Below are 27,628 nucleotides of genomic sequence, written 5' to 3' on the forward strand. Positions count from 1 at the left end.
AAGCATCCGAGCCCAACACCAGATGGCGATCTAATGCGAAGTGTGTGGATCTGCAGCTCTACATGCCAAGAACAGATGCATACTGGTAAGTAGCATTTTCCTTATAGACCTTTTCAGCTTTCAAGCATACTAATTTCTCTGTTAAACATACAATCTATCTATATAAGTTTTAACTGTGAATATGTATCCTAGCAGTCATACATCTGTGTGTTTTAGCAAGCATGTAGAGAACGTCATGTTCACAAGTAGGTAAATTAAGTTTCAGAAGTGACAGGGGTTAGTACCTTTATTTAGCAAATAGGGTTATTATTTTTTCAAACAATAGATAAATGCATGAACAGCAAACTCTAATGATGAGGCCCACAAACACAGTTCAGTTTCTTTCTGCAGCCATAAAACCACAAAAGGGACACTTCGTAGATATACACAACCTCCCCCAGTTGTTCACTTTAATCTGGCTTCCCACTGAACCCCGGTGGTTACATCACCGCCAATGCAGCATTGGCTCAATCAGACCTCTTTTCCTATCTCACTCCGTTTCATCTTCCGCACTTCTCCTAGGGCCCCACACTATTTCGAACTTGCGTGGGACTGTATCAATCAACTCCTCAGCTCTCATGCACCAAGTTTAGGTTTGATTACCATTCAGCCACCGTCTGAACCGATTAATCTTCCGCGCCATCCCACCCTCTCAGTAGGAGACCATATCCTGCCTTGCCACCATTGGTACTTCATACCAAAAAAGAAATATATATCTATCAGAGTTTGTTCTCCCTAAACACCCAGCAGTGTCAGTTCAGGAGTAAATCCTACAGCACGAATGAGAATATTTACAGCAAACCTTCTCCCAGTTTCCCTGCATCTATGGACTACAACCCCATACAGCATGACGTAGTGTGCTCCTTTGCTGGCACCCCCTAGGCATCAGTCATCTTCAGTTTTTCCCATCTTGATTAACCTGGTTGTCGTAAAGTGTGCCTTTTGGAGTATTCATAGCTGAACTAAATTAAATCCTTCTTGATTTGGCCTCCTAACCCCCAATTCCACCCCAGAGTTTATAGACCCGCCGTTCGCCGAATGCATCGTTCTCCAGGTCCTGCTCATATTTGTTTCTTAGTACATCAAAGAGTGGCAGACTATTAGTAAGCCGTGTGGTTCTAATCTGCAAGACTGTTTGTTTTGTGAGGTCCCAGAACTCTGAAATTCAGTAGTGTTTCCTCTGCAATATCGACCAGTTGATCCCCAGAGCCCTGTATGATTTGGTTCACTTGCATGTATCTGAGGGATAGTCTCCCCATTCGATCAAACAGTTCCTGCAGTTCTGGAAACTGTATTATATCGCTGTCTCGCCAAATATCACCTATCTTGGATATACACAGCAAGTCTTGCTTCTTGTAGCTTTCTAATGCCTGTCGCCCCTTAATGCTTCTTGAGTATTAATTTACCCTTCCAGCCCAAGTCACAAGCTACCCATCTTCATATCATATCCACTGTAACCGTCTAGGTCGGTACGGCATCTTCATGCCTGCACATGTATCCTCTCTGATCCTTATCCAGCCTTTTTGCCAGTTAGGTGGCCTCCTGTTGTGTCGAAAAGGCCAGTCGTTAACCAATAACTAGGCCACCCAGTGGAATAGCTGCAAGATTGGAATGACAGCCCCTCCATCAAAGGGCTGTTCTTGTTGTACTCCCCGACACCCACCGCCCCCTAATCTCTCCCAACAACGCCTGTTACAGCATGAACGTCACAGAAGAACCTATTAAGATCCTCAATGGGTGTATTCCCAAGATCTAAAGAAGCTTGGGCACATATATCATTTTATATAGGCCAGCCCTCCTCATCATAGACCAGGAAGTCCCTGCCAATGTCTCACATCTTCCTTGTATCTGTCCAGGTTTCTCTCTTAATTGTACCTGAGGATTAATTCTTAAATCGTAGCTATATAGGTGTCCAGATACATAAAATCGGTCGACTTCCATTTCAAAGGATATGCCTCAGTCACTTTGTGGTGCCCAGTCAGTTAGGGGAAATGTTATGGGTTTGCTCCAATTAATGCAGATACCTGCAAAGGTGCCAAGCCTGAGCATTTCCAGAATTCTCTGGACAGTTCTCTCATGGTCTGCCAAATATAAAAGAATGTTTCCCACATATAGTGAAATTGCATTTTCCCAATCCGGGGTCCCATCTCAGGCTGCTAACTCTTGTGTCTTCCTGTGTCCATGTTCTCAGCACAAACAACAAAGGGGACAAATGACACCCCTGTTGCATACTTCTTCTTAGTCTAAATTCTTTCATGACTGTGCTTTAACCCTAACCCAGCCAGTAGATCCCTTTACAGCAACCTCACCCAAGCCAGAAAGGATGGGCCAAAGCCCATCTTACATTGAACTGCCATTCGGCATGGCTACCTTATCGAATCAAATGCTTTTTTCTGAATCCAGAGCAAACAATCTTGCCGGCTCCACCATTCCATCTCTCCGGGCCAATCATCCAAACAGTTGCCTGAATTATGTCTTTTTGCTCTGTAGGACATAAAGCCTGATTGGATTGGCCTATAAGAGGCACATTCCTCAGGAGGAATGGTGAGAGAATTGGCGTAACAGCCAGAGCTGCTGACTTTGGAACTGGGGAATCCGTTTCGAGTCTCGGCGTCAACTCAACATCCTACGATTCAGGGCAAATCACTTAATCTCCCTCTGCCTACCAAAAAAAGAATGTCTTTGTGTAATTTACACATGTAAAGCACCCCAATACCTTCGGGTAGAGTTTGCGCTATTTAAAACTGCAAACAAAAGGTTTGCCCCTCGTGGATGAGAACAATTCCAGCTTGGCACAGGTCTTTAGTTAATATGCCCTGTTTCATGGCCTCACTAAGCCTGGCTTTAAGGGAGCCTATGATGCTATACTTGACATATTTAAAAAAAAAATCAGAGGATAATTCGATTGGGCTTGGTATTTCTTGATTTTCCAGAGCCTCAGAGATTTCTATTATATCCTCTCCCAGGGATCTTCAGGCATCCTTCTAAAGCTTTGGTACTGTGACCACTCTAATAAACCCTTCCAAATGTAACGGGTCTCCTACAGCCCTTGGTCGATACAAGTGACTCGGATAGTCGTGAAAGCCTGCGCAAGTCACTTGACATCTCCACTAGGGTCTCTCACTTTCATTTCACCCTTTGTATCCATCTTTTTCCCTCCTCTCTCTGAGCTAGCCAAGCTAACAGCTTCCCTGCCTTGTTACCTACTTCATAAAGCCTACCCTGTTTGTTTCTGTACTGTTCTTCTTTCTTATTGGGCTAAGGATCTATAATCTTCCCATATATTTTCTAAACTGTGTACAAACTCCACCCTGGGAGTGGCCACATACTTCTCCTCCCTCTGCACCAACCTATTCTCCAATACACTGACTTCTTTCTTCCTCTCCATCCTTTTCCCAGTCACTTGAGCAATCAAGTGTCCCCACATAAATGCTTTATAAGCTTCCCACAGGTCAGTTCTAAATTCCACTGTCCAGTATTTTCCTGGAAGTGGAGGTCTATGCCCGCCACCACTGAGAATCGCGTATTCCAGTCTGTCAACTCACAGGGGTCCAAACTCCATCCGGCCTGTGGCTGAACCCAGGCTGTCTGCCAGGCTTGACCAAATGATCAGCTGCACCTCTAGGTAAATAGTCTGTGTTTCTCAATTCCTCGACTCTGTTACACAGCACCAGCAGGTAGTCCATCGGAGACATGGAACTCATGGAATTGGATGCCTAGGAATACTGAGGTTTCTCTGTTTCTCCCTCCAGAGATAGGACATCCCCATCACATCCAAGAATACTCGTAAACGTGCACCAGGTCTGGGCTGCTTTCCGGACATAGATACACTGTCTAGGTCTCCCCATACTGGTCGGTTCAGATCACCTCCCACTGTTTGAAGGGCCTCAGGAACCTCTGCTATGCGTTCTCCCAGCTTATCCAACCCATTCATTTGCAGACTATGGGGTGGGCCAAGTCACCACTGCTAGGCTCATATGGTTCCAGTAACCACTCACTGGTATATAACAGCCTGATGCGTCTACCCTAGTATTTGTATTTGTAATGTGCAGCAATGGGGATTTGTGTGCCAGGACTCCCAATCCTCATGATCCCACAGAAAACCAAAAATGTTTCAGCAGCCTGTACTGACAGCGGTTAAGAAACCCACATTCATTGTCTACCAGGTGTGTTTCCAGCAGCAGAACCAAGTCTGAATTGTGTCTGTTCAGATACTTGGCTGCAATCCCTTGTTTTAGTCTGTTACCCAGGTCTTTGACATTCCAGGACCGTATATTAAGGGTCAGACCGCCTACATACTCTTGTGTTAAGGTACCCGCCATATGGATCTTGGTTCTGTTTCTCTGTATGTCCTTTGTTGCATAATGGGCAATAGATACCTGTGACCACAAGACTCCTACTCCCTCTTCCCTCCCAACAACCCCCCTTACACACATGCAGTGCAGGCCAAAACTGCTTGCTTCCAAGTGCCTGACCCTTGGGGCTTGGCCCATGGAGGAATGTCCAAGTCATCTGTGTCGCACAGCTTTGTTGCTCAGAATAAACAAGCAAATGGTACTCTACTTGATCTTTTGTTGGGGCATTGTTGTGCCTTGCAGTATGATTTATGTTCCGGCCATCCCAAAGACAGGGGCTTCTCTCTCTCCGACCGCAGTTAGCCATGTGTCTCCAATCACTCCCACACCTCAGCTGCCGATACACAGGAGTGTGGCATCTCTTGTTGCATTTTCCTGAGTTCTGCAGGAAAAAAAGCATACCTGAGGTTCAGCTGTTACAAAAGTGTAACTACAAGGAAACTCGTTACTGACCTGCGATGGTGTAATCAGGACATATATTCATGAATCCCTTCACCACTTGCCAGAAGCAATGTGCACGCGCCGCCTGCAGGATATTGTCGTTATTTTGAAAATTGAGTAGTCTGGCCACTATAGCTCATGGCGGAGCCCTAGGTGCTGGTGGTCTACTAGAAACCTTGCTGGCACTTTCTACCGTGAACCATTTTAGGATTTTTCATCCCCTGCCCCCGGTCTACCATCACGGATAACAACCACTCCTTGAGAAATTGCTCCATACTTGAGTCTCCAGTCTGCTCTGGATCTTCGACTAGACGAATGTTGTTGCGTCAGTTGTTGTCAGTTTTTCTGTTAAGGTGGCCACACCCTATTCTAGTACCCTCTGGCAAAACCTTGCTTAACGATACAGCTGGTCTGACCTGGGCAAGGGTGGACCCTGTCTCTGACACTCTTTCAGCCAGTTTCTTGTGATCGACCCTCACATCTTTGGCCACACTGTCTATCATGAGCTATAACACTGTCTTGGTTTCTTTTATGACCACCAGAATTGTGGCTATGTGTATGCCGCCAGGCTGATGGTCTCCAGCATTAGGCCTGCTTTGTCCCCCACCGTCCCTCTGTGGTATCCTCGGGCTGAGGCTGCATGGTAAACTTGGGCTGAGCCTTCACATATTCTACTCCCCACTGGACCCAGTTGTGGACCTGCTCCCTTGAATGTCATAGTGGAGGTTGTTTAGTGTCTGATCTCCACCTCTGCCCTGTATTTCCCAAGGTAATCCCATTCCTCACTGGTTCCTAGGCACCATGTTCTACTCCTTCTCAAGATCCGTCTTTGCAGTTTGGGGCTTGTCGGGCCAACAACTATTGAGTGCTACCACTGCAGCACAGCTAAGGACCAGAACCACCTCTAGTCCGTATCGGCTCACCAGGAGCTCTGCCCATACTGAGAGCCATTCCGACTCCAGGTAAGCACCGCAGTCACACGCAGGGGCACGAGCACCCCAGTCTTCACATCAAGGCCCTGATACATTTTCTCTGTCTCAGCCCACTCTGCTTGCAGCCATGTTCACTGCCGCCACTGATCCCCTGTGCCTGGCTCACTCAGTCATGGGCACCATGGTACGCTTGTGCTCCCTTAGGTACGGACACACCCAAACTGCGGGCGGAGTGGTGTGGCACTGCAGGCTTTAACCAAGGTGTCTCAAGCTGCCAGGACATCACCTCAGCCCCCTTACTCCCCTCCTCTCTGGGGCACAGTGTTTACCTTCTGTGGGTTCTTGAAGAATGAAAGAGGCGGAAGGTGGAGGGCCAACAGGGGGTTATTACTGTTGAACAACGGTGGTATCTCCGTTATGGCAGAGGAGTGTCACCCTGCCTTCTACCAGCGCAGCAGCCACACACTTTCATAAAATGGTAAGAAATGCTAATTTAATTATGTGTGGCAGGCTTGCGATGCTTCAGCGTGAGGCCGGGGGGGGGGGGGGGGAGGCGGGGCTGATTAGTGTAATTGCACTTACGCCAGTGTGCATGAAAGATTGGCTGTATACAGCCGACCAATCTGTCATGTGCACTTCAAAGACTGCAATCCCAGGGCTGAAAAAACCAGCTGAGGGATTGCAGCCGCAGGCCCCCAGCCTCAACATTAGTGTTTGGATAGCCTGCTCCAACCAATCCTGGAGCTACAGTGGCTGGATTTACGTGGCACAAGGGAGGAAGTCTCTCCCTTTCTGCCCGTGGAGGATGCCGGAACGAGAGACTGCGACCGAAGCCTGTGGTGAGTTTTTGGGGCATTGCGTCCTACCATATTTTATTGTTGCTGGTCACTACTGCTGTTGACTACAAACTTTTAGCACTTCCAGTTTTAAAGGATGATATCCACCATCTGCAGCAGGGGTCTCCAACCAGTAGCTCTTGAACTGCTGTAGCTTTCCAGCTGAATCTGACTAGTTACAACTCGAGTCATTATATCGCTTGGCATTACAACGCAACAACCGTGTTGTTACCATGCAATGCCATTACTCGCAAGTCATTACATCGACTTGCAGTAGATGGCGCGCTGACATTAGAAATGTATAATTTACTATTCCAATTCCAGCCTACGTAACAGTAGGGAAGGTGTTGCAATAGTAAACTATACTATTCCTAATGTTAGCGCGCCATCTACTGCAAGTCGATGTGATGACTTGCGTAGTAATGGCTTTGCGTGGTAACAACGCAGTTGTTACAACAATGGCATTGCGGTGTGATGACCGCGATGTAAAGGTCGTCTCCCTTTCTAGCTACCTCTCAGTAGCGCAACTGTGTGTAGCCCAGCTTATTAAATTAAGAAGCTTTTGCTTGGTTGAATTAATATACATATAGCAAAATTGTGGTTATACAACACTAATAATATTAGTAGCTCTCATTGCATTTCTTTGAACACAAGTAGCTCTCAGTGCAGAAAAGGTTGGAGACCCCTGATCTGCAGCTTAATTGCTGGAGGAAGTCAGATTCCTGGCTGGAACCTGATCACGCAGTGTCTTCTTCCCCCTCAGTTGAAGGATATTTATCGATTATGGGTTGTGCAGTGTCCATTTCAGTTGCTAACTTGCTGTCGTCTCGCACCTGCATCGGAAACTGCAGGGCTTTTTGAGACACTTGTTCTTGTTTCCGCAGGCTTTGCCTACAGTGCACTTTAGCCAGTGTCCAGGTTGTAGCTGACTCCTTCTAGTGGTTTTTCCGCTCAGCTTGCTATCGTTCTAACCAAAGCCATGCTTTTTCTGGCTCTGTGAAGAAGTGGGAGCGTTGGTCTGTCATTCTCGTCAGCCGGGCCAGAAACTGGGCGTATTTCTGATTCAGTTCATGAAAACGTTGCATTACTGACTGAAACAATGCTCTATGGCTCTGCACTCGTACTGTGAAATTTAGAAAGATCAGTCTGAGGTTTTTTACTACTAGCTGATCACTCGACCTGGCCTTGTGTGGAATAACATCTGTCATAGCAGTTTAATATATTTTTGTGATGATTGGTTACGATGGTGCTCTCGGCGGTGGTCTTCTGGCAAGTACTTTGCACGTGCCCTCCACTGTGAAGCAAGCAGATAGCGCCTGGGGGGGGGGTGGTGGCACCTCCTTCATAAGCAATGAGTCAATGTATTGCATGGCATTAGCACCTTCTTTGTTTTTGGGCATGCCTTTTGATGTGCAAATTGTTGCCCAATGTGCGCTCCTCTGCAACTTCTACTCGTTCCTCCAATACACTCACCCGATCCTTATGCTCTAGTAGCTATTTGATAAAGTCAGTGATTCGAGTGAGCAGGTTTTTGAACATGACCTAGTGTTGTCAAATACTTTCGCCAAGGTTCTGCTGGTCAGATTAAGCTCTCCTGCAACCGTATCACTTTTTACTTCCAGGGCTGTCCTAGTTTCCCCAATTGCTGCAGGTTTTCGGTCTAGTGTGTTGGCCGTCTCCCCTCACATGACCGAGTGTTTGCAGCCGTCTCCGTCGGCCCGGGGCAAAACAATTTTGCTAGTTCCTTCTTCCCAGCTGGCTCATCCTCCTGCATGGGGAGGTGCTGCTATGCTGTAACTGTCTGGAATAATTGGGAGTGCTAGTCTTTAGCTATTCAAGGTCAGCATTTTAACAGCCTGCCAAATGCTTGAGTGGGGAATTCCTTAGGCCCTCCTAAATGGCTGAAAGTCTATTGGGTTTATTTTTTGCCTTCAGCCCCACTCGGACCTGGTAGTAAGGGCACATTTGAGTGGGGGCAAATGTCACATCGCAATCCTCTTTTGGTCCTTTAGTGGAGTATCTCATCTGACTCTTGCTTTGCCTCTCCCACCCGACTACCCCAGCCAGTGCATCCTCCGGTGCGCAAGCACTCGTCTCAGTCAAGCTAAGTTGCATTTGGACAAATGTATTACATCACGAGGGGCATGAAGGTTAAGCTCAGGCACTACACCACCAGAGACTCCTTTGTGCCTGTGTTAACGTCGAAATATTGTGTTGTGTAACTTGCTAGGGTGTAATGGACCTCTGGCTTTTAGGCCACCAAACACTCATTTGCCTTTTTAATGGGTGATTGGTAGTTTACCCATAAAGTTCGATTCCTTTAGGATGATTTCAGTCAAGTGTGACCCTTCAGATGTCTCCACTGTTGCTTGCGCATCTCCCTTCCAAGACTCTACTTTGTGTTTAGACTTTCATGCCTTTTTCAAATTACTGGCATGCTTCTTCATACAACAAAGTATGGTGCCAACTCCTCAAACTTCAGGTTCAAGACAACCGAATTAGATCTACAAATTGATATATAAGAAGAGCAGTTTAATGCTGTGGGGTTCAGTGCTCTCTCAAAAGGCCAAAAGACAAGTGGATGTACTATGGTGAAAATACAGTGATAGACTGAATGTATCATGTCATTTTTTTTCACACTGCCTTGTTTCAAATGAACTGTGAGTTGTTGAGCATTTGGTGCCCTTTATTGCAAGTTGACTATTGTAGCAGCAGTAAGATAGAGCTTTTGGCCAATTAAATAGGCCGTTATTCTTCACCTGTTGGTGTAAAATTGCAGTCCAGTCCTTGAATTACAATTTCTGCTGGTGGATTTAAGAAGATACCGGACTTTCCTGGAGAGCGTGCTTTCCTGTTTAACTGGCAAAGATAGTCCAGTCTTCCTCCAAGAGCCTTTTTTAAGCCGATACATATCCGAAAATAATTGTCAAAGTGACTTTCAGGATTCAGCATGGCTTGGTTTTGTGGTGTCTAATGCCCTTGGTATTAGAATAATGTTACCAAAAGGTTTTTCTATTGTTGTTTCTGCTCAGGAATCACTTCTACCAGTTTGGTGAGATACGCACTATCACTGTGGTACAGCGGCAGCAATGTGCCTTCATCCAGTTTGCGACACGACAAGCAGCAGAGTTAGCAGCAGAGAAGTCATTCAACAAGCTGATCGTAAATGGCCGCAGGCTCAATGTGAAATGGGGCAGGTGAGTGCTGTTCTGGCTGCTCATCATGCCTCTTTGCTCATTCAGAGATGGTATGTTAGCAGGGGCTAGGGTGTGCTGTGCACTCATTATGGTTGTAACTTTGCTGTATTATGTGGGTGTAAGGATAGTGTGCAGACTTTGTGATTTCAAGGTTATAGGGTAGTTGGATAACCGTTGGTGTTATAGAATTCACCTGAGAACATTAGAGCCCTATGTACCGTGGAATGGAGTGGAAGGATGGCTAAGGAATATGTATGTTGTGAAGCTGGAAAAAAGCAGTTTCAGTTCTAGCACTAAATACTGTTTTGCTTTGTTTTTACACTTTTTTCTGCACACTTCGATTTTTTGCAGATCAGATGGAAAGAGAACGATAAAGTAATTTGCCCAGAATTAAACCATTTTGTCAGCTGTTGAAACAAATTGTTGAAATCATTTAAAGCAGTGTGTCCCTACAGATAGCAGATAATTGCAAATAAATGAGTATAGTCAAATAAGTCTTGAAACAAGAAAAGAATTGCAGCCTTCTTTAAGTTCGAAACCATGTAGATTTATTAAATAATGAGCAATGCAGAAGGCAAAATTAAGTTTCTCAAATGCATGGTAAATCAGTGTAGGGTTTAAGGTCAATGCTCAATGAGATGCAGCCAAGAGAAAGACAAGATGTTCAATCTCAGAGTAAACACAGACTGTTGCAGGTCAGCACCCTATAGTCTGGCAAACCGGACTCATTGCTCACCTCCAAAAAAGGACCTTTTTTTTTATAGAAAATACACAGGGAGAATTGCAGTATCAGCATAAGCTGATTATACATCATTTCACAAATTGACAAATCAAAATACAAAATGTAATACAGCATCATGTAGCGCCATCCAAAATCAACAATATCCAATAACCCTTTTTGACCAATGTCATTGGATGTGTCTGTGCTTATCTAGTTGCATTCAAAACAATGACCGTCTCAATTTAAAAATAGGCCCTCGGCAGTACAGAGAAGAAGAGCCTTGGAAATGGCAAAAGGCTTCCTCTGGACTTCTTCGAGAATGGCACGTCAACACAGAGCATTCCAAGAGTGCACACGCACTTTGCTATATGTGATGAGAGGCGAAATGGAAAGCCACATCATGGCTGCGATAGAATTTGGTGTGGAGCTTAAGGCCAAGTTTAGCCAAGCACCTAAAAATACCGTTTTACAAGGTGCCGTTTTTTTGTTTTCGTGCAAAAATGTTCATAATAGCAGTTAAAAATGTTAGTACAACATAATCCTCTGTTAGTCTGACTGAAGCTAATACAGAGATTACAGTAAGAGTTTGTGTAGCAGGAGCTCTAATTAGCTTGTGCGCAACCAAAACATTTTCTGTTTTTGGGAGTCCTATGAGCTTGAAAACATCCGGTCACACTCATTATGCCCTCCAAAAAATGACCGTAAAGTTTCTGAGCAACTGCAGGGCCCGTCCGTGTCTTGCAGGAAGAAAGGCCTGACGCCCAAGCTGCCTGCCCTGGAATACGTTTTGAAACTGCCCATTTGGACAATTACCAGCTGAAAGAACTGAAAAAAATATTTCATAACCGTGCATTTCCTTCAATAGAGTGATGTTATCACTTAATCTCTTGCACGCCTCAAAAATAATTCTTTACATTTTAAGCCCTACATAGCATGGACCACAGATCCGTTTGTATATTCCGGTCTGTGTCTTTCGCCAATGTTTCCTGTTAGTGCTGTTAGTGCTGTTTGTTGTTTTTTTTTTTTTTTTTGTTCATTCTTCAGCGTTGTTTCGCTCCTTGTGACCAGGGAGATAGTGGAGTCACTGGTTAAGGTGACTTGAAACTTGAAAGCAGCAGGCTATTTATTACAGTAGTCATTAATATTTCTTTGTTGTGCTTCCCATAAAGTAGCTATGGAAGTGAAGATATGAAAAATAATGTTGCACATAATTCAAAATATAACAACAACACTGGTGGCTACAACATTTTCAATCTATAGTTCTGGAACAAAAAATATATTTAATACTGTACTGTCTTATGGAAGTTTAGTCCTGCTTCAGTAAAGTGAACGTATTTAAAGAAACTTCAGCCACCTATCTGAACAAGTAAATGGACCATTCCTTGTATCACATATTAATGGTGTATAAGGTCTGCTTGCTGCCTGCAGTTACAATCTAGAACCTGGTTCAGGAATGTGGAAAAGGTTCTAGATTCATTTGTTACTGAGCAGTGATGCTGCTGGACATTCTATCAAACTGTGACTTGAAATTAAGCATTTACTCATTACAAGTGCCTGGAGTTTGTATAGTGGTGACGAATGTCCTTCAGCAATTGCAGCAACTAAATTTAACAAGAAAAGCTTCACCAGCTTTTGCCCAGCAAAGTTTACCTGTGGTTTGTTTAAGTGGTGAGATATGCTCTGAAACTGAAGAGCAATAAACTCTGTTACTCTGCTCCGCCAAAGGCCGTGCATAAGGTATTGGAGCAGACTGGTTCTGAGGTAAGGCCTACAGTGAATGCATTGCTTGGTGTGGAATCCAGCAAAGTCTACTGAACATGCAGTCACAGTGTTCTTCATTGCCAGGCACAATGAGGACGAGTGCACGTGCTCCAATTTATGTTGTGGTGTCACCATCCACAGGCTACAATAAGATCTTGAGGAGCATGGGGGACACAACTTGAATGTAAGCTTCTCAGGCACTAGAAGTATACCTGATTTTATTGAAGGTTGGAATTAGTCACTGCATGTATACTTTTCTTCGCGTTGCAGAGAGTTGTTATGGTGGATAACAGGAATTTCTTTTTGCAGGATTATTCTGTTTTCAGTAACTTTTCTGGATAATAAGAAATGTATGTGCACTCAGTCCATAGCACCAACATCCTGTTAAACCACAAGAGCAAGAAGAAAAAAACAATATAAAACTAGCATTGGCAATGCCAATAGATCACTTGTTTATAATGCGAGTGCCAAGTTATTGGCTATGCCAGTGCTTGTTTGTAAACCACTGTTAAAAAAAGTAAAAGGAGAAGAAATGTAAAACTAATGGGTGAAAAGCAAACATGTTTTAATGTATCTCAAAACTGTATGTGGATTTCAATATTTTCAGTCTTTAAAAAAGGCATAGTTTTTTAAAAACTTTATTTAATCGGCATGACTGGTACAGATCTATTACATTTAGAGGAGAGTCAGAAGCACCCATAGGACATTGTTCATACAAGCACATCTAATCAGTGTTCAGTTTCTCGTTCTGTGATGTCCTTCTACTTCCCTCCCCTGCTTCAGGTCATGGCTCTTTTACCCCAACAAGTCTGAACACAAACAAAAGGACCAAAAAGGAAAAAACCCTATTCCCACCCCGACTGTGTTTTAAACAAAACCCTGCCTCCCTTCCCCCCCCATCCCCCACCGCTCCCCTGGTGGTGTTGATATCTCAACTGTGTAAATGTCTACGAGGGGTTGGACTAATGGCAGAGTAAAGTGTTGCATCCTATACAAGGCTTGTGCAGCCAGAAAGGGCGAGACAAGCATCTATAGGTACTCAAACAGGTAAGGAAAACCGTCCTAAAGGTGGAAAAGGTGTAATGCTCTTTAAGAAGATGGGCACACTGCTGAGGGAAGGCCTCTGGAAAGAAAGGACACCAATGGACCCCATTTATACTCAAAAGGTTTGTAATCATCTCGAAAAATATCTGCTACTCTTCCCATCGAGAGTATTTTCCAGAGTGCCAGAGAGACCGTGCTGGCGCCTCCTTGTTTTTCCAGGCCGCTGCTATTTTAGTTTTGGCTGCTCCTAAGCATGCCCAAAGAATCGCTTTGTCTGCTTTCATCTGGTGCTCCAACCCCAGATCCCTCCCGATGGAAGTCGGTATGGGGTAACCTAACATTTCCTTAATATGAGCGAGAATCTCCTCCCAGAAGGGGCGGATCGTTGGGCAATACGTGGCGAAAGTCCCCAAGGAGACCACATCCGCGCCAGCAGAGATCGGAGGAGTCAGGAAAGAGCTTTTTTAGTTTGGTAGGGTTGCAGGTACCAGTCAATAAGAGTTTTGTAATGGGCCTTTCTTAGACTCACAGAGTGATTGTTCTTCGTTATATCCATCCATAGATGTTTCCACTCCTCCCCTGAGCTATCTCTCCCAATGATCTGTTCCCAGAGGGACATGTACCGGGCCTGTGGGGGGTGTGTTGCCAACAATAGCAAGCTATGAAGGAAAGAGATTGCTCCCTGCATAGTGCCCGCTTTTTGAACCCATTTTTCTATCAATGTGTGTTCTCTGGTGGCGGCTTCCCTCCCCCTAGGCTGGGAGAACCAGTGTTTGAGTTAAAGATAGTGAAAGTGTTCACTGCTCGGGACCTGAAATTCTCTTTGGCACGTTTTGAATGTCCGTATGTCAAAATTGTGAAACATGTTCGAAACCATCAAGCATCCCCTTACCCCCCCCCCCCGCCCCCCGCCAAGTGTCAAATGGGCCTACTCGCATGGCTGGTGGAAAGTCGGGATTGAAATTGATGGGTTGGTACGGGCAAGGAAAGGATGTCACCCCTCTCTCCCTCGTGACGTCGTCCCATACCATTACCGTGGTGCGTGTCAGAGTGTTAATGTCTGCGTTAGCTGACCTCTCTTTTTTCGACCTCCAGGGGATATCCCAAATCGTCCTGCCCATTATCGCCATGTCCTTGTGGAGCCAATGTTTATCAGATTCCCTCATGGACCGCTCCACTAGAACTCTCAATTGGGCCGCCTTGAAATAGACTGAGAAATCTCGTATGGCCTCCCCCCACCCCTCCTTCTTTGGGCGTCGTAAGACTTGAAATGGTAGACGCGCTCTCCCCCCTCCCCCTGCGATATAAATTTAGTAATTAGGGAGCGTAACTTGGGCAGCAGCTCACGGTCCAGATCAATCGGGAGGGCTTGGAATGAATAGTCATTTCGGGTGCAACGTCATTTTGACGGCATTGATCCTTCCCTACCAGGAGATGTATAGTGTCTTCCAGCGTTCGAGATCCTGTTGTATCTGGATCAGCATGGGGGGGGGTATAGGATAGATGGCCTTATAGAGGCCTGCTACTCTAGGGGTGAGGTGAATCCCTAAATACTGTATGGAGTGTTTGGCCCATTGCAAAATGGTTTGGCTCTGGAGTCGCGAGGCTTCCTCATCAGGGATTGTAAGATTTACTATGAAGGATTTCGAAGTGTTTACTTTGAATCCCGCTACAGCTTCAAAGTCATTTAGTTCTGTCTGTGCTTGTAGGGAGGTTCCTGGGTCCGTAAGCATCATTAGGATGTCGTCCGCGAAGAGCGAGGTCTTATGCTCGGTGCCCCCTGGCCGCCAGTGGTTCAATGCTCAGAGCAAACAACAAGGGAGACAGTGGGCACCCTTGTCTTGTGCCTCTACTAAGGGAGAATGGTGGTGATTGTGGACCGTTAACCTGCACTATTGACTGTGGGTACCTATAATTATCCCGCACCATATTAATGAACTCTAGCCCTAATCCAAATTTTTGCATAGTCAGAAAAAGGAAAGACCAATCCACCCTGTCAAAGGCCTTTTCAGCATCTAGGCCTAATAATATTGCCGGAATCCTAAATTTAGCCCCTTTCTCAATCAAATGAATGGTTCTTCGAATCTTGTCATGTTTGTCTGCCTTTTATGAAGCCAGATTGATCTGGGTGGATTAGTAAGGGCATTAAGGAGTCTAGTCGCGCGGCCACTATTGCAGGGAAGAGTTTGGCATCCAGGTTCAGCAGTGCAGTGGGGCGATATGACGCACAATTATGAGGATTCTTCCCTAAATTGGGGATCATCGTGACTACCGCTTCAGCCATAGAGTTTGAGACTTTGGATTCTTTCGCTATCACGTTCAATAACAATGTGAGGTGTGGTGTGAACTCTGACGCATATAGCTTATAAAATTGAGCTGTAAGCCCGTCAGGCCCTGGGTATTTGTGTAGTTCGAGCTTTGAAATTGATGTCCTCACCTCATTTTCCGTGATCGGTCCATTCAGCTGGTCATTCTCTGTGGGCGTGATCTTAGAGAGCACCACTGAGTCCAGATATTGCTGTTGTAAATTGATGTCTGATTGTGTGCCTGTGTACAGATCTTTAAAAAACCTGCTGAAAATGTGTGCTTTGTCGTCATCTTTATGGGCTTAAGTAAGTAAGTAAATCTTTATTCGGTTATGAAGAACAATAATAACCATTAAAGTACATATAATACATATCACATACAGTATACGCAGTGTAAGGAACTCTTTGAATTGACAAAAAATACTTCAACCAAGGTTTGCTCTATGTTTAAAAATACACTTTAAAAGCGTGCTAACGCTTTTCGAAATCAGTGTGGTATGCAAAAATTGCAAATGCAACATAGCCGGGCGACATCTTCTGAGACCAAGAGTTCTTAGCAGTGGAATTAGCCATAATTTACGATGTGTAGTATAATATTTACAAAACAGGACGGTGTGCATTGTTGATTGTTCCGACGTCTCGTCACAAGGGCACACCATTAAAGTCTCGTTCCAGTTATGACATTTAGGGAAGGCTACGAGCCTATGGAAGACGTTCAATCTAAATCGTGTCAACAGGAAACGCTCAAATTGTGACTCGACATAGGTCAAATATGGTTCCATTTACAGGGTAGTCATAACTGCCAGGGAGTGTTGAACCGATGTTTTACTTATCTCCTTGCTCAACCGTAATTCTTCCATATAGCTCAGAGCCCTTGTTTTTAACTCTTTCTTTGGGATCTCGGCAATTAGTTCGGGGTTAGCGTAGTATTTATTCAGCCCCAAGTCTGCGAGGAGATTTTTCACATATAGCAACCACTCAATTTTCCCCACGTGTTCCAGGGACATGCAGTCTGCCACTATCTCTTTTGTGAGTGAGTTTTTTGTTGACGCCCAAATACGGCGCCACAACAGGAGAGGTTGGATTTTAGCCAAATCCTCAATGTGGGGGATACCAAGTTCTGCATGGCAGGCAAAAATAGATGCTCGCTTAGGTGCCATAAGGAGAAATCTCATGAATGTATTCTCTGCTACCTGCAGGGCGTTAGTGTTTTTATGTCCCCACAACCCCGCCCCATAAAGTGCGATGGAATGGCACTTTGCTTCATAAATGCGGAGCAACTCTACTGGTGGCCTCTTTCCTAGCTTCTGGGAAAATTTTATGAGAGCGATTATTGCTCGCAAAAGTTGGTGTTTGCGAGCTTCGATGGCCGCTTTCCAATTAAGTTTTTCGTCTATCATGACCCCGAAGTATGGGTATTGGGTAGTCGAATCCACTCTCTCTTTATCGAGAGAAATGATCCTTCCCCTTTTCTCTCCCTTTCCTGCCACCATCACATATGTTTTTTTATGTTTATTTTGAGGTCCAGGCTACCCATAAACTTTGAGTATCTATCTAGAGCTTTCTGCAGCTCTCGCGGGGTGCGTGCCAGAATCACAGCGTCATCCGCATAAAGCAGCGCAGGCACGAGGCGATTTTTGACTCGTGGGAGGTCCTGACCCCCTCTCAACATCTCTACCTCGAGACCGTTAGTGTAAAGAGAGAAGAGAAAGGGGGCCAGCACACAACCCTGCCTCACGTCCCGCTCCACCTTAAAGGATTCAGATAGTTCGCCCTGCGTTCCGAAGCGGACCCTAGATGAAGCGTTGGAATATAGTGCGCGAAGAAGGTGTGCAAGGGCTGGGTCTATACCCATGTCAGTAAGAACTGACCAGAGCTTCGAGTGGGAAACACAGTCAAAGGCCGCGGAAAGGTCGACATAGACCATGCATAACCTTCCTTGCTTTGCCGATGAGTATTTTCCCATTATTAAGGCTAAATTCAATGCCTGCTCAGTTGTTCCGAAGCCCTCTCGAAAGCCAAACTGGATGTCAGATAATATATTGCGATCATCAACCCACTCCTGGAGACGCTGGAGAACCACTCTGCCCAGTACTTTACCAAGCGAGTCCAGTAGTGAGATTGGCCTATAGCAGGTCACCTCTTCCCTATTTCCCTTCTTGAAAATAGGGACCATAATCGATTGGGTCCAAGTTTTGATTAAGCCACACTTCATTACTGCGTCGAACACTCTCTTTAGAATTGGGGCCCACAAGTCTAGTTTAAACTTGAAAAAGTCGACTGGTACTCCATCTGGACCAGGGGCTTTTCCACATTTGCTCATTTTAACCGCATTTATGACTTCGTCTATTCCGAAATTTAACGGGATCGGGAATAAACTTTCCTGTGGACTCTGGTTATTCTCCTCTAATATATCTACTCCAAGTGTTTTACCGAAAACTTTAGAAAAATGGTTTACCCATGTTGGACCCTCGATCGCCACTTCAACTGTTGGCAGATCGCACGTATCTGTCAGGAAGGGGGTCTTCACCACCTTCCAAAACTGCTCACTATTTCTATTCTGGGAGCTCTCGTATAATTGGTCCCAGAGAGCTTTTTTCAGTTCCTGTTTTCTTGTTTTGCAGGCTAATCGATAGGACCTTCTTAGTCTACGGATCTCCTCTTGATCTCTTACGGATTTTGTCAGCGCTTTTTTTAAGGATTTGTGGGCCGTGGTGCAATCGTGGCTGAACCACCCTTTTTTCCCACCTTTATTCCCTTTCTTGTTGCGTGTTAGAAGATCCTTTACCTTCTCCAAAATAAGACTAAAATTGTGCAAAAGTTCTTCTTCGCTAGTATCGATGTCTAAACACTTCACGATGGCGGAATATACCGCGTGAACCACCTTATTTGTCATGACTACTGGATCTATCTTCCCCCAACCTATGGCGTAGCCATTTGTTTTTGTGAGATAGATGTTATTCTGAGCAAGTGCAGTCATCATCGGATAAGATGTGAATTGCCCCTGGTCAATAGCTAAATCAAAGGCCAGGGCAGCATGATCGCTTAGGGTGTTAACTATCAATCTGAAACTCTGAGCCTTACTTTAAAGTGTTGCTGAGACCAATATGTAGTCAATCGTCGACTCCCACCCCCTACCCATATACGTAGCCTGTAACTGGCCAGATAGGGTATTAGTTTTATTTAAAATCACCAGGCCTAACTCTGACAACGTTTCATTTAATAGGTCTCCTACCTTAGTGTGACTGAAGTGGGTCATGTAATTATCTGTTTCTTCCCCCACTCCACAAATATTAGTATTTTCCGCATCGCAGGGGTGATGATTGAAGTCGCCGCCCCAAACGATGCTTGGGACATCTTGTCCTTGCATTCTTTTTGTTAGAATAGAGAGTTTATTACGAAGAGCCCCAAGTAAATTTGCTCTCTCACTTTCTGGCAGGTTGTCATACAAATTCACCAAAATGATTGATCCCTTCTTCTGGAGTGAAAGTCTCAATATCTGGTAATTTGTATGTAGGCTAATGACTGTTACTTCTAACCCTGGTATGGTGTTTTTTATAAACACCGTCAGGCCCCCCTTGGCCCTACCATGAGGACCTGCGACTGCCGCTGAAAAAAAAGTTTTGTAGCCTGTCAAATGCTGTTCATTGGTGGACCATGTCTCCTGTAGACAGATTACATGATAATCTTGAACGAAGTCCAACGCACTCCCATTCATTATTTTGGTGCGTAAGCCCGTTATATTCCAGGACATAATTTGTACTATAATGTCGTCCTTTCTGGGGTCTGAACGTTTGTTTATACGGTCTACCGCTGCTGCAGGTGGGTTCTCCGGGGCTCTTTGCCCTTCGTCCCCCGGCTGCATAATTTGACGACTACAAATATTACCCAGGGTGGTAGTGTCAGCTCCTCTAGGCAGTGTTAAATTAGGAAATGGATAGTGGTTACTACTTTCTATTTCTTGTATTTCTACGCTTTCACTTGGGAGAACGATGTCTTTAGGGATAGTTTGGTGTGCCGTGATAGATTTTTGTGCTCGGGCCTGTTCTAAGCTGAGTCAATCTACGTTTTCCAAACCACACAAAGCTGAAAAGTGATTAAAGGTGGGTATGTTGAACCTCTGATGTAACTGGGGGTAATTGTTCCGATGTACAGCGTTAGGGCTCTGAAGTAGATGACAGTTATTATTCAGAGGCCTCCCAGTCGACTGTGGATAAAACAGGTGATTGCGGGCGTTTTGATGAGAAAATTGATAATCTGCTTCCCTCCAGTCTAATAAAAAATCTTTTACAGGGTGGGGTTTAAAATGAGAAGTCAGTTCTCGTGGGTAAAAATAGTTAACATAATGTGTGGAAATGGCATCTCCCCCTCTGGCTTCATACCAGTCACCAATACATCTAACAGCTCTGTGGTCCCTAAAATGTATAATTATCACATCCCCCTTCTTTTATTTTGGTCTTGTTCCCACCCAACTCGTGCGTCTCACCATTAGGATTTCCCCGTTTATGTGTGCGGGAAGAGGTCTATTTTGATTCAGCCAGTAAATGGTTTTGTTTTTTAGAGCATGGGCATGGTAGTCCTCCCTTGTACCTTCTGGCAGTTCAGGTACCCCTGTCATAATGATCGTATATGGGGCTGATTCTGGGGGTAAGTCCACTCTTCTACTTGGTGGAATATACTGGGGCGGGGATAGCCATTCACCATTCCCATTATCCATTGTATCCTTTCTCATTGTAATATTAGTTGCCGAAGAATTTTTTTAATTTTTTTTTGGTTCTTCAGGTTCTCCTGTCTTTCCGAATTTAGAACTATTACCCACCTTTATCTCCCTATCTATTTCTTTTCCTTTTGGAAGGGGATTGATTTTACCTTTTTATCTGTAGTTTTTACAGATGACTTTCCCGCAGATTTTTTCACCAGTGGTGTATACGTTTTCATTGAAGTACCGCTAGTTGATGGTTGTTCTGGCGGGGGAGGAAGAGGGGCAGCTGGTTCAACAGTAATGCTTGTGGTCTGTATCTTTAAAAGTTCGGATAGGGCCAGGTTATTCCCTTGCATTGGTTTGCCCAAATCATCCAAGTGTAGGCTTATTAATCTAGTCCTCTCAAGGAGAGGGAGTAGGAGGGACTTAACCATGGTCTCTATTTTGATGCATAGTTCGCCCACAGGGTCCTGGCCAGTAGATAACCCTCTAGTATTAGTACTTAAAGGAGAGTTATTTTTCACTCGGAGACCAGTAGGAATCGAGGTTTGTACCAAAGGTTTAACTTTCTCCTTCTTAGCCAGAGATTACGTAGTGGGAGAACCTCGTCTCTTTCTTGAAATTTGTCTATTCTCAAGGGGCCCTGTGGTCGATGAAGGAGATATAGCCAGATTCGGCGAGTCTGATAACCCTGATGTAGTTAGGCTAATTATGTGGTCAGGAGGAGGGGCCGTGCCTGGGGAATTTATCTGGATGGCTGTTTCGTCCCTTTCAGGGGTAGAGTAAAAACTGGAGCTACCTAAACCCTCATTTATCACCCCCGGGGAGAGTACGTTCCAAATTGTGCCCAGTGAGGAGCGTTTGCCAGTTAGGAGGTCTAGGGACAAGCGTTTTTCTGTGTCCGCGATTTCCTTCTCCAAAACAGTTGTTACGCGCTTGAAGAATTGATCTATTGTGCCAGACACTGGGCCTTTAGAAGTATTAACAGTTAGAGTGCGTGATTTCCCTGCATCTGATGGCATGTTAATAAACTACAAGGGGATACTAAAACAAAAGATACAACAGGTGCGAGTCCGAGTTGGCAAAGGTACAGTAACCGAAAAATTGTAAATGATTAGAACAGTATAGGGGTGCTACTCTTACCACACAGTACAGGTTAGGGGGGTGGCCCGTCCCGTCCTCAGTCGTCCTCGGACGGCCACAGACTGCCCACCCTTTGCCCGGGCTTAGCCCCGGTCTGCGCCCCGCTCACGTCCCGCTACGCGGTAATGGGCGTGAGCTATAAAAGAATAGGAGGAGGGGCCGGGAAGAGGCACCAGGTGTGCTGCGCAAAAGAGTTGCAGGGCAGCCTGGGCCTCGCAGTCCCGGCGGAGGTATCAGCCTTCAGGGGAGGTAGCGGTTTAAAATGCTTTCAGCAGTTCCACCAGTGGTTAAAATGTTCTTTAAAAGTTCATCCAGCTACTCCTACAAGGTTCTCTACTTGGTGCGATCCAGAGTCCACAATCCACGTCTGCGAGCGGCTCCCGCGAAGCGGGTGCCGCAAGACGTTATCAAGGAGCCGGTAATCAGAGGAGGGGCCGGGAAGAGGCACCAGCTGTGCTGCGCAAAAGAGTTGCAGGGCAGCCTGGGCCTCGCAGTCCTGGCGGAGGTATCAGCCTTCAGGGGAAGTAGCGGTTTAAAATGCTTTCAGCAGTTCCACCAGTGGTTAAAATGTTCTTTAAAAGTTCATCCAGCTACTCCAACAAGGTTCTCTACTTGGTGCTATCCAGAGTCCACAATCCGCGTCTGCGAGCGGGCTATAGTGCCATCCCGGTCTTGTATGCCCCCTATGTATGCACGCTCCCTCTTTTCGCGCAGCTGGCTTACTTAGTGGGTCCCCACTTTGCCCCCCTGCGCATAGGATATTTGCCGAAGTCTCAAGAGTGTGTATTCCGCCCAAATAGTGTAAATTGCCTTGATTTTCTCCCTTAGTACTGTAAATTGTCTCTTCAATATTTGTGACGGCGCTGCCTTATGCGCCCTCTATACTTTCACCAGTTTCTCCTCCAGTGCTACTCGCTCCTCCGCCCATCGTTTGTTTAGAGTGGAGTATAGCTCGATGCATTTCCCCCTAAGGACTGCATTAAATGCATCCAAATTATTCTGGATTGAGGTGGCCTGGGGGAGATTAAGTTCAAAGAAGTCTGAAATGGATTTCCTCAGTTCCTCTCTCAGAAGTCTATCCCTGGTCACGGGAACCGTATAATACCACCTCCGAGCGCCTACCCCATTATGTCCCCAGGACAGACTTAAAGTTACCAAGCTGTGATCCGTAATCCTTAGTATCTTTGTGGCCTCCAAGGAGCCTAAAAGGGATTAGCTGACGAAAAAGTAATCTAATCCTGAGTATGTCTATTGGACCTGCGAAAAGAAGGTGTCATCTTTGGCGTTTGGGTAGAGCGTCCGCCACGCTTCTCGTTGGCCCCTGTATTTTCTGCTTATTCCCCTTAGAAAATAGGCTTGTGGCTGCCCTCACAGAGTGTGTACTATCCATCTCCGCTTGCCATGTCAGGTTAAAGTCACCCATGAGTATCGTTGGGCCCTCTGCAAAGTCGCCTATTTGGTCTAAGAGTGAGGTATGGAATGCCATTTGCCCTGTGTTGGGAACATATGCTGAGATAAAAGTGCAGAGCCTGACACTCAATCTCCCCTTCACCTTGATTATTCTGCCATCCCTGTCGGCCTTGATAGCCTCTGTCTGGAATTTCGTAGAACTATGTAACAGTAAGGCTACCCCCTTTTGTTTGGAATTGGCAGAAGATCTATACTTTAGTGGGTAGCTTTTATGTCGGAGTCTCATCTTGTCTGTTTTTTTTTAAAGTGTGTTTCCTGCAGCGCTACCACCTTAAATTGGTGGTCGGTGAGGTATTTCCAGACTTTTTGCCTTTTAAGAGGCGAATTCATACCCTTAATGTTCCATGAGGCTATCGTAACCATGTTACCCTTGTTTGAACCCTAGATCCCTCACTTCTTTCCCTGTGTGTCCCCGCATCTCCTTTACCCATCGCTGTCTGTTGTGTACAATGATTCCTCCTGACAGAGTACGGCGCTATATCTGCCCCCATTTGTAACAGTTGATAACTCAGTCCTTGATCCGACCACCAGGTATCCCCCCAGGCCCCCTGTTGAGAAAACCAAAGAAAATCAAACGTTCCATCATTCTTCCGCCTGATAGCCAACGGGCTACCAGCCAGTTCAGCAATGATGTTTACTCGTTCAATGACTGGAGACACGGGCAGTGCCCAGAGTCCACTCCAAGGGGTGAATTCAGCTTAGCGTACCATCTAGGAAAGAAATCTGTGGTAATAGGATCCAGTTCTAATTGTTTACCCGAACGAGAGCTTGTCAATTCTGTCCGATGCCGTTGCGCCCATGTTTTTCTCTTTTGTCCTCGTGGTTGCCTTCCCAGGAACTCGGCGTGGGCTTCTGTCGATCGGCGAGAGAGCGTACATTGCTCTCATTTGCCGCTTGGGTTGCCTTTTGTGACTGTGGGCCATTGTTGCCTTGGCCGTGTCGTCGCGTCTGAGTCCTTCGAGGTGCCTTGACTGTTATCTGCTTCAGAGGTTAGGATGCCCAAAAAGGCACAGGCCTTCCTCCAGTTCCGAGATGTGGTGGGATGTGTTGTTGAGTTCAAAGGCCAAACCAAATGGAAACTTCCATCTGTAACGTATATAGTCGTCCTTGAGCTTGGTGGTGGTCGGCCTTAGTTGTTGCCTGCGTGTCAGCGTGGCGGGTGCCAGGTCCTGAAATAACTGACATTTGTGTCCCTGGAGCGCGGTCCCTTCCTTCTTCCTTGCGGCCTGTAGTATTGTTTGTTTAACTTTAAAGGAGTGGAGCTTAAAAGGACCTCTCTCGTGCGACGCCTTTCACCAGTCTGTAAATTCTCTACGTGATGGGCCCTGTCTATTTTCATCTTCAACTGACGTAGACTTACAGTTTCTGCAAGGAGCCCTTCTACTGTCTCCAGTGTTAGGGTCCGGGCGGGAGGGTCTCGTATCGACTGCAGTCTGCGTCAGCCATTGAAAAGGCAAACTCACATGAGGTCAGAGTGATCACCCGGCCTAGTGACCGCACAGATAGAGGGAACAGCAAGCGGTCAGTGTGATTTTGCCCTCGTCAGTAGGATGCAGTGTCTCAATAGTGATTCCCAGCTGCCATTTTGGAGTCAGGCAAATGTGTCCTCTCATGAATTACTGCACCATCGCCCTTGCTTGCACGCTTAGAGGGTAGAGTCTCCGCTTGACTTCCTCCAGCCCTAGACACTTCGTCAAGGTACCTATTCAGCCACTTTGTGCCCCCACTGCCGTTGGGTCACCATCATATGGCCTCCATCTTGAGGTCAGCCATGCTCTCCAAAGCCCTCGTGGGTGCCTGTGAGTTATGCTCCGAAATCAGTGAGTCTATTTTTGGGAGGAAGGTGCCAGCTATGCTTCTTGGGGGAATGTTCCTCCGCCCCACGCCACTCTCAGCTGCCCCAGGAGGGACGAATGGGAGTTTATGCGGCCCGTGGGCCCTCCATAACGCTCGAAGTTCCCGCTGCCGCCGATGCGCAGTGTCTCCGGGCAGCGAACTCCTGCCAGGCTCATCTCCGACGCTGTGTCATGGCTTCCCAGGGGGCTCTTCGGTGCTCCGCCAGCTCTCCAGACAATGTAAAGGGCCCTTGGGATCTCTCCCGCAGCGGTACTTTAATTTACGCACTTATCGGCGCCATCTTGTTTCCACTGCAAATCTCATTATTGCTGCTGCATCTCCGCAGCATTGACGGCTCCGCTGCCTCCCTCAATCGTTACGGATCAGATTAAATATTTTGTTGGTCGCTAGTGCTATGGTTGCGCTTTTCGCTTGGTGTGGGTCTCCAGAGCTGGTTTGGATTGCGTCCTCCTGGCCGCCATCTTACCTGGCCACACCCCTATCTTGCCTAGCCACGCCTCCATAGTTTGTCTTTAATACTTGGGGAACTCAGCACTGACGTTAAAAACAATAAGGAAGTGTCAGAATATAAGAAATACTTGTCAAAGCCTAATTTACTTTCCACAGGACTAGGAATTGAAGAAATGTCAAATGTTAAGGCTGTACAGCTTTGGTGCAGCTAGGAAGCAGATTTGTGCCTCCAGGAGAAGAGACTTCTCCTTTTCGCTTATGCCAAGTACACTTTCTTCCTCAAGAGCTAGCTGTAAGTGTAGCAGCCTGCCCGTCCCCCAGCGTCCTGAATGCTTCATTTGTGAGCTTAAGGTATGGGCTTTCATACATAATGTTGAATGCAGGCTGCTCTGTAGTGGAACCCCGGCAAATCTGCACCTGATGGGAAGCGTGTGGCGCAACTCTGAGAGCGCAAGTATTTGAGATTTGATTGGGATAACACTACATGGGTAGAGTGAACACATTTTTAGAAGCAAAAACCGGAACAGGCACGACACTTCAGACATAGAAGTAGGACACAGTGTGTGGCAGTGGCTTTCCGATACTGAAAATCGTTCTAACTTTCTTGTTCATTTGAACACTTCATTTACAAGGTTCATTTATATAACCATTGCTATGGTATGACTCCCACCCTGTGCCGCCATCATCCGACAGCTCAGTCTCCCTTCTGCTGGGAGCATTCAGCTAACCACCTCCTGTGCTTCTTTAAAGGAAAAGGAAAAATACTTAAGTTGTTTTAGACTTTAGAGACTCCTGTTGAATCGAGACCATACGTTTCAGTTTTGCTTTGCAGGATGACATGACCTTTGTGCCTAAAGCGGGACATGTATTTAAAATTGAAAAAAGCGTCGGCACACTGGGATAGTCTTCTATAAACAGACTGTCGGGGGAATCTGAAACGTCTAGTTATCCTTTATGTGGGGAGAGATCAACAAAACACATGCACTCCCATGAAGTGCTTGAATAACATTTTTATTTTTCAAAGTAGCTCCCCGAGTGCAGACAGCAAATGGACAGTCATCCAATCAAAAGAATCCTTGAACTCTTAGCTCTCAATCTGCCAACATCTTAGTGATTCCAAGCATCTTCACAAGCACACTGTGGTGTCTGTGCTTTTCAAGGTGGAGCCTAGTGCAGCACGCATGCACTGCTCTAGGAAAACGACCTCTTGAAATCAATCTGTACTTTTCACACGCTTGTGCGTGTGTTTTTTTTTTTTTTTTTTTTTGCTTGCTTTATATTAAAGGCAGCATGCAGTTGGGCAAAGGCGGGTGCATGTCCCACCTTTGCCAGCAATTTTAGTCTCCTACGGCTTGCGGTTAAGCGCAGCGGTGCGCAGTGTGCCATCTGTTTTCCGCGTGCAGCGGCGGGCACAAGCGCGCGCACCACTCCCGGGCTTGTTTATTAGGTAATTTCCAGTTCCCTTGTTAAATCTCTGCTACTTCACATTCATTTTCTCTATTTCTATTTCCATGTAGGGAAGTATGGCGCAGACTCCTCCACCGAACCCTCTGTGGCTTCTTCATGGTCTCCTTTTTCACCTATGTGTCCCCCCTTTCCCCGTCATCCCAGTTTTGCTCCTTTTGCCTTTCCAGCCCAGTGTTGTCGTACACGCACACGTCTGTCCTGTGATATTTTATGCCCCAGACTTTTCTGTCCTCGCTGTGAAATAGCGGGGGTGCTCTGGGGGATTATAGCAGAGGCTTTGGATGGACACCGGTGTCTTGTATGGCTTATCCATTTCTCTCCCACACCTGATACTCCTGCCCCACCGCTGGCTGCCGGAGTGACTCGTCCTGAAAGGAAAGTGTCTTCTAAGCAGAGACAGTGGTTCCACTTCCCTGTTGCTCCTCCTCCTTCAGTGTGCACGCGACCCCTGCCGTGGGTGCACTTGCTCCTAGATTGTCCGGGCGCACGAGCCCCTGTCCTCCAAGGCAGTGAGTCTGTCCGTGCTTCCCCACTATTGCAGTCTCATCAAGCACATGAGGAGCTCAGAGCCAGAGGGGAGCAAGACATGTGAGCACTGTAGACCTGCTCCGGCTTTCTATTCTGGTCAGATTCGCTCTCAAATTACACAGATCACATGAAATTGACACCCATTGCAAGCACAGCTGGAGTGGTACAAGGTGAGGCCTTGTTGTGTCAGCGTGTGTAAAGGTCCCTTGCTCCCAAATGGGCACGAGCCGATCGTGTACAACCGGCTCCACGTTGTGCAGCTATTGAGTGAACCTATTTTTGAGATTTATTTGAAAGGGAGCCTGGCTTTGTTGTGGATCTGCCACCCACTCGCCTTCCCTAGATCGACTCTCACCCATCCGTAGGCATCCCCTCCACT

General features: G+C 46.1%; 1 protein-coding gene across 1 annotated transcript in view; it reads left to right on the plus strand.

Annotated features, from left to right (window-relative positions):
- The window catches only part of RBM22 (RNA binding motif protein 22), a 100,229-nt gene that overhangs the window by 58,363 nt on the left and 14,238 nt on the right, over positions 1-27,628 (plus strand). Inside the window, exon 8 of the mRNA XM_085617704.1 lies at positions 9,636-9,800. Coding sequence (XP_085473830.1) covers positions 9,636-9,800 — 165 coding nt within the window. The remainder of the gene's footprint in view (positions 1-9,635; positions 9,801-27,628) is intronic.

Source organism: Triturus cristatus, chromosome 7 (genome assembly GCF_964204655.1).
Source record: "Triturus cristatus chromosome 7, aTriCri1.1, whole genome shotgun sequence".
Classification (NCBI taxonomy): domain Eukaryota; kingdom Metazoa; phylum Chordata; class Amphibia; order Caudata; family Salamandridae; genus Triturus; species Triturus cristatus.